We start from the raw sequence: 12,035 nt of genomic DNA, 5'->3' as shown, positions 1-12,035 counted from the left end.
TATACATATACATATATATATATCATAAAGTAAGAAAAATTACAAAAAGGAAAGAATAGAAATTAGTGTATTTAGATAATTTTCTTAGTCAAAATCCATCCCACAATATGACCATTTGTAGGTTACTGATCAGAATATGATTCAATTCTAAAAGCACATATGAAAATCTTCCTTTAATCAGGCCTGATTCTAGGCATTGAGGTCACTTCTAAGATGTGTCTTCAGAACCTCCAAGTTAAAACTTTCCTTTCTGTTAATCATTATGAGCATCTCTTGCTTTTCTTATCATCTTATTTGTTTCTTTTTATCCCAGTGTTCTTTTCAGGAGCAAGAATAGTGTCTTCATTATCTTTGAATTCTTAGTGCATTTTCACTGCCTAAATCTAATTAATACATATGTAAAACTGTTCTTGAATATATGAATGAATATCCACAACCTTGACTCAATAAGTCTTTTATGAATGAGTGATTGACTGAATGAAATTGCTTATAACATAAAAATAATTTGAGCACATGTCATTTATTATTAATGGTTACTTCTTTTACAAAGGTCAATATTCTCATTTTTATAACCTGAAAAGTAAATGGCTGACTTATGTCAACTGTGAATTACATCTAGTAAAAGGATATTAAAGAATTATTTTTTTCATGGTAGAAATGTATCTAATCCATATTCTTTAAACAATGACACCCCTAGAATAACAAAATATGATTCATCACACTACTTTATCTTGATCAAAATATTTCTTAATAAAAAGTGACTACTTTTAATCTATTTCCACACTCATCACTAAGATGATACTTCCATTCAAGAAGTATTTTTTGAGCCCCATACCCTATTCAAGGCATTCAAAATATATCTGTGAACAAAAGAAACCAGACTTTCAGCTCTCATGAAACACACATTCTAGTAAAGAAAAAAAAGAACAATAATGCATGACAAGTAATTACATTTTGGGAGTAGGTTAAATGTCAATGAGTACTCTGGGAAAATATAGAGCTTGGTAAAGGCAATGGAGAAGGCAGGTGTGTGGTGCCATTGCAAATTAAAATGAGGTGATCAGGTCAGGGCTCACTGAAAAAGTCACATTTGAATCAAAACTTGAAAAGATTGAAGGAATTAGAAAGATATTATTCCAGACAGAGGGAATAAGCAGGGCAAAGACTCTGAAGGGAGCATACCTGACCTGTTTGAAGAAAAGCCAGGAGGCCAGCATGGCTACAGTAGTGAAAATAGAGCCAGTAGGGTCCAGATCATAATGGGTCTTCTGTGGCTTTGGCTTTTTTTCTCAGTGAAATGAGGAGTTATGAAAGGTGCTTGAGCATAGGTGTGATAGGATTCACACTGACTGGTAGAATAGTTTGTGGAAGGGCAAGGGCGTTGTCACAGAGACCAGCGGAAGGCTTTTCCCTAACTCAGAAAAGAGATCATCAAACTGTCAGGTCAGTGGGAGCAAATGTGGTGAGAAGAAGGTCAGAGTCTGTGTATAATGTTAAAGTTAACAGGATCCTGCTAAATTAGTTAACGGTGTAACCCTACGAACGAAAAAATATATTCTGTGTAGATGGTTGATCCCATTAAACCAAACATGTTTAGTACTGAAAATTATGACATCCATAGTCTCATACATAATTAATTTTCTTTGAATAAATTATTTCTCAGGGCCGATCCTCTATGGATAAATTTGTTATCTATACAGCTGAAGACTAACCCCAAAGTGAAAATCACCCTGACCCTCTAAAGAAGCCTGGCCTAAAACAGTCACATAATTTGACCACTTTTTTACTATTAAAAAAAATCTACCACACTTGGACAAGAGTAGTTAGAGGAAAGTGCAAAAAGCATTTATAGCTCCTCACAATGACAGACACCTTTTCTGTAGTTGAAATCTTTGATGTTCAAATTATCATTTTTCTACTTTTATGTCATCAGATTAATGGATAAAATAATTTCACTGATATTTGAAAGTCATAAGTACATTACAGGAGAAAAATGGTTTCAGCTTGCCATCAGATTAAATAATTAACGAGATAAGATAAAACTGACCAAAGTGAAACAGGTTGAATGTCAGGTAAAGGTTTGAAATAGCTGAGTCAGAAATGGAGTCTCAGGAGAAAGTGTGTATGTAGCAAGACTTATTTAAAGTGAGGCAAGTCAGAGCAGTTCAGAGCCCACCAAAGACAGCAGTGTAATGGATGATGGGGTTTAATAGGTCTTCTCCAATTCTCATATTGGCGATTTCATAATCTACCAGTCATTCCCCACCCCAGGGCATTTTTCTTCCAACCTGCTTTTTTATGTCAGAACGTCCTACCTCTGAATTGGAAGAGGATTAAATCTCTCCTGCTGTTCCTTTTATCCATGCAGAGTTGTTTTGGTTTTTTTGTTTTTGTTTTTGTTTTTGTTTTTGTTTTTGTTTTTTTGTTTTTGTTTTTTTGTTTTTGTTTTTGTTTTTGTTTTTGTTCTTTGCCTTCACTTTAAATGACAGGAAAGTCTAACTCAAACAGATAAACTTTGAATTAACATTGCTTTTAGAAAGAATATCTAAGGCCCTTCCTTTCTGAGTTCTGAAGAACTTTGTCCTGGTGAAGCACTCGCTCCTAAATCTGTCAATGCTCAGACTTTCTCTGTACCTCTTAGAAGCAAAGGGAGTTGGTGGTAATGGTCACACTGATTTCGGGCAGCATCTTGGCATGCTCAGAAGTAGCCCATTTGTTCAGAACCATCAGGGAAAATAAAGTTAGTAATCTGTGAAAACTACAGAAGTGCAGAGGTCAAAAAAGGGCTAGACAGACCAAAGAAAGCACTTCTTTGTTGGCATTTCTCAATGAAATCATAGTTGTTTCTAATGCTTAGAGGTTAGTATGGTATAATCGTAAAGATCATTAAAATAGATACCCTGAAGTCGTAGCTAGCTTTAAATCTTAGCTCTGCCATTTAAACAAGTTACCTTTCCTCTCCCTGTGCCTCAGCTTCCTCATCTGAAAAGTGGGGTTGATGATAATAGGACCTGACTTTACAGGCATGTTATGAACATTAAGTTGATTATTATGTTTTTGAAAAATAGAAAAATACCTGGCACATGAAAAGTACTATATAAATTTTAGTATTATAATGATTTTCTTTTCATGGCACAAGTAGTCAACAGACACAAATTGGCTGTGGTACTGTTCTAAGTAGTATGCTGGGGAGCAATAGTTATATTGAGCAGTAGTTATATTGCTCAATTTTAAAAATATATATTGTCTTTAGATATCTGCATTTCATTTAATGTGTAAACTCTTTATAAAATAAGCACCTCTAGTGTTTTCTAAATAGTTGTCTTTATTTCCTTATGTTTCTTGTGATATCAAATTTTAGAAAATAATCTTACTTTTCAATATTGACAGAATCTGAATGTGGTTGATTCTCCAATCTAAAACTTTCAATATTTATCTACTAGGTTGAGTTGATTTTACATATGCACTCATGACTTACAAAGTGATTTATCTCAGCCTATTTTCTTCTTGAGAAGGGATCTCCAAGTTTCCAGAGAGTTCTACTGTCTCTCCAGTTGCTCTGTCTCTGCATCAGCATCAGCACATACCCAGCACTTTTACTCCTTAATTGGGATGCTGGATGGGAGGGAGGTTAGGTTCAGCTCATGGAGAAATACGCAGAAAGAGAGATAGAAGGAAGTTGTAAGAAAACCTAATGGCTCAAGAAAGAGGTTTATTCAGTGTGCTTAAATTAATTAAATGTATTCAATTTTCTGGGTTTTAAGCTGACCCTGAGGTTAATTATGAGAGCTCTCAAAGACATTTAAAGACAGTTGAAGGATTTTAAAAGAAATTATCATTTGACTGTATAAATTTCCATATGGTTTTGGAAAATATCTATGTAATGATTCCTTTTGTATAGTACTTTAATAAATTTAAAAATGAAAAAGCAAGCCAAATTAGTGTAACATGAATATATATAGTATAACGTGAAACAAAATTCAGCTAATCCATATAGAGAATTCAAAAGAGAACTAAGTATCTTTTTCCTAAAGTTCTAGCAAGTTTAAAAAGTCACATATGGACATAAATATTATACACAACAAAATTTATACACTTGCAACTGAGAATTCTAATTGGGAAGACCAAGAGAGGTTTTTCCAAAGGAGATGGCAATTTGATTTAAATGACCTCAAAAAATTAGTAAGATTTGACAGGTACAATTGGAAGAGAAAGTGGAAGGACAGGAAAACAGAAAACAACAATTATAAAATTTCTGGGTGTTAAAAAATTAAAACAATCTACTTTATAGAAATGCTGCATATAAATAAAGAAATTATAAGAACTATGACTAAAATATGATATTTGAGTCATAATACAGAAAACTCAAATATCAGAGTGAATTTGTACTTGGTTAATAGGAAATAAATAGACGGTAAAAGATATTGAATAAAGGACCGATTAGATTGCACAGAAAGAAGCATTATTAAGCAGTGATGTAGGTAATGAAATATTCTCATGGAGAGTTAGAGAACTAAGACAAAAACACACTTGGAAATGCATAGTAAGTATGATGGTCTGACTTAAGTTGTTGTCCCAAGTGTTATGATGTTCTTACCCTCCACCTGGTGACAAATTTCCATAAAAATACTGTGTGGACTTCTGGTTTCCATACTCTGAGTGGAACCAACTGCAGTGGGCCCAGGAGGCAAAATTAGAAACAATAGGTGCACGATAACTTACTCTTAAAAAAAAAAGAGTTTTTGAATTATGTTAATTAAAATGGAATGGGCTGCCTCAAAATGCAGTGATTCCTGCCGCATCTGACCTGTGTTAGAAAGAGGTTGAGTGCCTCCTATAGGCAAAGCGTTACAGATGAAATTGAATGATAATTGGATAGCTAAGTAAATTTTTTTTTTGTAAACTAGAATTCTCTACTATTAAAATTCATAATTTTATAAAGAATTTCTTCTATTTACTAACTCGTTAACAAAGAATTTAGCTGGTATCACAGAAATATTAATATAATATTTTATTTTACTATATTTCAAAATATGCAATTGTATATATTTACTATATTGTATTTTTTAATTTATTATGCAAAATTCATAAGGTACTATAGTTCACATAATTATGTTTTATCTGGACAATGATACAAAATTCATAACATCATGATACTCTCCTTAACAAACTAAAAACTCCTAATTAATATGTTACTGCTTAATGAGTAAACACAAGTACTATAGTTCACATAATTATGTTTTATCGGGACAATGTTACAAAACTCATAACATCATGATACCCTCCTTAACAAACTAAAAACTCCTAATAAGTTACTGCTTAATGAGTAGAGAATAGATTAAAAATATTTCACATTATAACAAATTGACTATGAACATGGCCAAACATTAAAAAGGGCATGATGTGTGTTTATGTTATATAATTGCAGCTAACTAGAACTATTTCTAGATAGGCTAGTCATTTCAGTACTTACTTGTGGCATTCAGCGGAATTTTAATTATTTCCTCCCCAACTACATTCTAAGTGACTAAAAAGTCAACTCAAAAGGAATTTGGAGTTGGGCATTTAGAGTGAATTGTTGAATACTTCCTCTGTATCCATGCTATTTTTTTCAGTAAGTTGAATAATTAAGCATTAACTATATAGCTAAAATAAATACTCATGAAATATTACAGCATTATATAAAATATAATTAATGTGTTAATAATATAAGTGTTAAACACGTATTCTTTTCTATTTTATGTTTTGTAATCTAGATCCAAAGAATGTGCATATATTATTTTTATTAAGATGTTTAACCATTATTTCACCTTGATAAAAATACTCATTTATTCTGAATAATTTTTGCCTCACTGATCTAAATGTGCTTTAATACATCTATTGGCAGTTCTACTAGCACTTTTCTTCATGTCTTTGTGTATTATAAATAAGTTTCAATTTTATGTGCAGCATTGCCTATAAAAATTCTGTCAGAAAGCACAAGAAATAAGATACTTGATTTCAAATAAATTCTAAATTTTAGCATTTCATAAAGAATTACATTTCAGTAAAATTAGATTTATCTAATAATTCATTTGCTTTTTATCATATTTTGTTATATGATTCTTATTTCTTGTCATAATGTATGAGCTGCAAACTAAGAATAAAAAACTTCAATTCTCTTAAGGAAATGTTCAAAATGTTCTCCCCAATAACTCTTCCCACACTTTAAATGACTCAACTCATTGGTTGGAATAATGAATTACAGACCAGAGGGCACTTTATTCAGTAGCTTCAGCTATTTAGAAAGATTTTCTGTGGATTAACTTGCTAATTGCTTCTCTGTAATCTAATTAGTTATCATTCAAAGGAATATGGAAAATGAAACAATTATAAAATTAGATAACTTCCCATTTAGAGAAATCCAGTATCATCAATCGGATTAAAAAAAAGGATGATCTTTGAAACTTTCAAATCTATGTTTAAATTGCCTGTATCATGAGTTATCCCACCAGTATATCTAAATACCTTCAGGGACTGACTGTCTCTAAAGAGCAAATTAATCAAAACATCTAATAAATGAGAATTAAAGTGGTATTTGGACATGATAATATGATGCAATAATCATGAGGACTCAATAAGAAGTCAGATTTTGATATATTCCTAGTTGTGCTCCAGTTCAAGATTCTTGTTTTATAAACTGGGTGGTCCAGAGTCTAAAAGTGATTTTTCCTAAATAACAATATGTTCTTCCAAATACAGTGCCTTCTGGGTTTCAGTCTAGTGTCCTTTCACTCTACCTAAATACAATTTCTCATATTTCCATCTTACAGTTCCTGCTAATGAATATGTTACATAATGAAAGTGCTGATATTTAAGTGAAGTGAAAACTGTTTTGTTGTTTTTACAGGATTTTACATTTCCACCCCAACTGGACCAGGAGGGAGACAAGAAAGAGTACAGCTTTTAAGTCTCCCCCTAGACCCCACTTTGGAACCAGTCTGCCTTAGTTTCTGGTATGTTGCACACACACGTTAAATACCATATTATTTAATGAGCAACATTGCCTTTCTCATGTTGCGAGGCTCAGATTTCACTAAGATGTTATCTCAACTTTTAAGGAATTCGACATTACTTTTCTAATTGATAAAGAAATAAAATGCCATATTTTTTCTTGTTTCCAAACTAGGTACTACATGTATGGTGAAAATGTCTATAAATTAAGCATTAACATCAGCAATGACCAAAACATGGAGAAGATAATTTTTCAAAAAGAAGGAAATTATGGAAAAAATTGGAATTATGGACAAGTAACAATAAATGAAACAGTAGAATTTAAGGTTGGAAAATACTTTGTGTTTCATAATCATATATTTTTATTCTAAAAATAGTGATACAATTACAGTTAATGATGATATAATGAAAAAAATTATTTATTTTCTGAATATAGCCCAGTCATTTACTCTACTTTTTTAATCTACCTTTTTCTCTTTTTAAAATCTTTTAGTACCTCTATTTTTATTTATTTATTGACTTATTTAAAAACTACTAATGAGGAATGAGTTACTTCAGGAAAGTATTGCTTATAATGAGTGATAGAATCCGTGAAAACCTTTTAGGATATTTCAACTTTCTTCAGCAATTTTCTAGCACAAGTTAATCTTGTCTTCCTGTGCCCCTGCCACAGGACTTCCAACTTCTTACAAATACCACCTAGATCAGCTCTGCAATTTTCTAAGATATATCCTTGCCTCTTGGAAGATCGGCGCCTACCAGTATCCAACCAACCTGCCCCACTCTGACTTAATCTCCATATATTTCCTAAAAAAATTTTATCAGCTGTGTCATTGGAAGTCTCTGATCATTTATTTCACATTAGGGTGAATTAATTTTTCAGATAATGGCTTAATGTGTTCTCTTCCTAAGGGTGTTTACAATTAAAATATAGGATAAAATAGGTGAATAGTTTAACCAAATTAACAATGTCTTCATTGGATAATTTCAGACAAGAAGGTATAATTTTCAGAAGATGTATTATTTGGACAAACATTGTTATCAGTGAAGGCTTCAGTTCTTTCCCGGTACTTGTTATAAGGCAGGCAATAATCAACGACCCTCATCTGTATTTCTCACATCTTTCTTTCATTTTTCCTTTTTTTCTTTTTTCTGGGTCTGTCCTTAAGTTCTGTGAAGTTTTTTTCTCCACCTTTATTTGTTTTCTGTTAATACAAAGAAGAGTAAAGGAAAATAGAACATTCAGGGAACAAAGAGATAGCAGAAACAGGGACATAAGTATTGCAGTGACTAAATCTGGCTCAAGTCACTGAACAGGTTTTGTTTTGTTTTGTTTTGCTTTGTTTCGTTTTGTTTTGTCATAAAATCAGCACAACTTTTCTTCAAAGTTAGCTCATCAGAGTGAAAGCGTCAAGTTCTAAAAATATTTTCACTTTGGTTTTGCCACTTTGTTCTAAAATCTTGAACAAATCACATTAGTTCCTTTGAAATTCAGCTTGTGTATTCATGAAAGAGAAAAAGTAATGCATATTTGGAATAGTCCCTAGTGTGAAGCACGTGGAATGATCGTACAAATGAGCGAATCAATGACTACACAATAATGTTGCAAAAATTAAATGAGACAATGTATAACATGTGCATAGCATAGCAATTAATGTATAGCAGATATTCAGTTTCTGTCTTTTCTCTCATACATAGGAGAGAATTCAAGAAAGTCCCGCTAAAAATACCCACTGTCCAGAAGAACCTAATATAATTTGTATGACCACTGAGCCTTTCTCCCAAGTCTGGGTCTGTGTTCTCTGGGCATCACCCTCACACAGTATCCTATACCAGCTTCCTGGGTGAATTACAGCTGGAACTAGCTGGCCCTGAATGATCACATTGTACTCAAGTTTTCTCTAGTCCCCTTCTTCTCCAATTCAAATAATTTAATCAGTGTATCTTCTCTTCGGGACATATGCTCTAAGAAGGCAGATACCTACTTGGATTTCTAATATCGTTGGAGAAGAATCTGGGAGAAGTTTGTTCTTCCCTGCCGGACAATATATCTGTATGACAGAGTACAGTAGAATATGACAGTATCACAAGAGAAAAAAGCTAAAACAGAGAGAAACTGTGACAATATTGCCTGACTAAGAAGGAAGATACTACTGAAAATTTAGACTAATATGAACACAGAATAAGAGAGTTGGGCTCAGCAGAAGGACCTTGAATAACATAATCCATCAGCGTTTCCCTATGCGGTAATTTGTCCTTGGGTATTTGGAGATGGCAGTGTTGACTCTCCAGAGAACACTGGATCATAAAGAGATTCAAGTTAGGAACATTAGAGTGGAATAATTTCATATGCCTTTCTGAATTGCAGGTTGCTTTTAATGCTTTTAAAAATCGGCTCCTGAGTGATATAGCATTGGATGACATTAGCTTAACAGATGGGATTTGCAATGTGAGTCTTTATCCAGAACCAACTTTGGTCCCAACTCCTCCACCAGAAAGTCCTAGTAAGTAACCTTAACAGGTATTTTCCCTAATTAAGCCATGAATATTTTCAGGTAGATCTTTCTTTTGCTTATATTTTTCCATCTCGGCCTAATATTATTTTTTATTGGAAATCAAAGATGTTAAAATAGAAGTAAAATGAAAGCGAACAGAATATTACATGTTATACATCAACCCATAATAAAAAAATCACTCAGTACTTTGTTATGCATCTTATTTGTGATAACTAGTACCTTTTCATTTTTTGAAAATAACAAAGGTACTGATTTCTATTTTGTTTTCACTAGAATACAAACTAATTCTGTATGGGCCATCGAGCATAGCCTATAGTTTTTTGGGAAGAAGCCTTAAGATTCTCATAGCCTTCTGAAAGAGTGATGATAAGATCTCAAGGGGAGTTAGGTTAAGCCTGGCATCTGTCAAGCCCATTTCAAAAATAATTCAATAATAATGATTGACCTGGACTTTGAAGATACAGACCTAGATCACACAAAAGATTTTTTTCCTAAAATGGTACTTCTGTAAGACCTCGTAATGTGCTTCCTTAACAGAGGCACTAATATTTTGCAGTTGAGCAGCAACTAGGCTTTCTGGTGTCCTATGGTATTTTTAACTCAAAAGAGTAAAATGGAGCCTGTGTCTACTTGTGTTAAGTCAAATTGGAAACACAACATTTCAGAGGCAAAAAGACATTACCATTCATTTCATCCATGTCTACAGAAATGATCACTTCGTATCACTTTCAGACTACAGCATTCAGCAGAAAGAAAAGGCATGTAATGATAAATGATATCAAACACCTATTATTTTTCTATTGGGATGCTTTCACGGCATTACGTTTTAATGCAAAAACATCTTTTGTCTTTGGTGGCTGGAAGCTGATCTAGCTCTACAGCTTTGCTGTGTCAAACCTCATGGATGTTTTGTTCTGTCATGGGTGTGAACCCACAAACAGAGCACTTTGTCCAGTTCTCATTTTCTTCCAAGCACACTTGAGACGCTTCTCTTATTCACATCAGCAAATCAGATTGATAAACCTATCCAAATTTGATTTAACTTCAAAAACCGTGTGTCTTACTGCTTTCCAATCTTTGGTTAAAAAGAATACAGGCTTTCAGATGAGTGGTTTAACAACTCAAAAGCTCTAAAGATGACTGATATTTGAGAACATATAACAAATGAGTTGCTTTTAAGATAAAGATAGTAATTACATTCTCATGTTGGTACCATGATATATTGAAAGTGTACTTACATCCTGGCAAAAGGCTATGCCTTTAGGGATTATAAATGAATTTCTCAGTATTTCAAACATTCATTCAAATTTTATAAATAACTACTATATACAAAGTATTGCATAAGAAATGTAAGATGTAGCAATAACCATTGATACATAGAAAACAAATAAATATTAAAAGCAATATGTAATTATGTGCCCGAAAAGCAAAAAATGAGAGAAGTCTCTTTGGAGAAGAGAGTGTGAACTGGAGAAGTCTTTAAGGAAGCATTAAAAATAAGAGACTGAATAAAAACCTATAAACTTGAAACAAAAGCATGGAAGTACCACACATTCCCATGTAATAATATTGGCCACAAACTTGTGGCAAGAAGTGAATTTCTTGACGCCATACTCTGGGTCTAATTCACCTTTGCTTTACGCGTGTCTGACTGGTTTGTAATATCGCATAAAAAGATGATGAATAAATATTATTAGATATGAACTAAGAACCTCTCTTTCCTTCTCTCTCTACTTTGTATTTTTCTTTTGACGAAACAAACATTTTGCCAAACAAAAATCTGATATAAGAACTAAAGTTTGAAAATGATGATGGGGGTAGGAGAAAATATCAACATGAACTCAATAATTTGGGGTTTGTGGCATTGTTTAAAAATAATTATTTCACTTTATTTTCTTTAGGTGCCCTAGGCCCTATTCTCTATTATATAAAATATTTTCATACAAAAACAAAAAACATTATAATTATTAAAATCACTGCTAGTTTGATAAATAATGCTTTCATATATCAAAAATTAGTGACATCTTATTTTGATATTGGAATTGTTTAAAACAATAGATTTTATTTGTAATCTTTTCAGCCAGTATGTTTTTCTATTCATCAATAAGTGGTCAAGAAGAAAGATTTTCTTGGTGGAAGTAATATAGTTTCACAGACTCAATATTTTAAAAGTAGCAAAATCTCATTATCCAAAATAAAAAATTTGAAATAATTTTCATATATAATAGCATATATAATTAAAACTTTAAATATGATTTTCCACACTAAAATTTTATCTACATAATCCATACAGTTCTTATGTTTATTCCGGTCAGAAAGAGAGAAGGATAATACCTCAATTTCAAAGAAGCATGTTATCCCTGCATATTTTAATAAGGAAATTATAATGGTAGAATTACCCATCTGATTTTAAAATAAACTTCAGAATTTGCCCAGAGTGCATTTGTTCTGGTTTCAAAATGGTTCACTTCAGGGAAATATTTAGCCCAGAAGAAAATGTTAATTATCATCAAATACATTCTGAAC

At 32.4% G+C, this 12,035-nt stretch overlaps 1 protein-coding gene across 1 annotated transcript in view; it reads left to right on the top strand.

The window, feature by feature from the left end:
* TMPRSS15 (transmembrane serine protease 15) overlaps nucleotides 1-12,035 on the top strand; it is a 109,594-nt gene that overhangs the window by 44,884 nt on the left and 52,675 nt on the right. The window contains 3 exon segments of the mRNA XM_006908283.1: nucleotides 6,890-6,995; nucleotides 7,169-7,319; nucleotides 9,362-9,497. Coding sequence (XP_006908345.1) covers nucleotides 6,890-6,995; nucleotides 7,169-7,319; nucleotides 9,362-9,497 — 393 coding nt within the window.

The sequence above is a fragment of the Pteropus alecto genome, unplaced genomic scaffold, assembly GCF_000325575.1.
Source record: "Pteropus alecto unplaced genomic scaffold, ASM32557v1 scaffold81, whole genome shotgun sequence".
NCBI lineage: Eukaryota > Metazoa > Chordata > Mammalia > Chiroptera > Pteropodidae > Pteropus > Pteropus alecto.
This window is presented reverse-complemented; position numbering and strand designations above follow the sequence as displayed.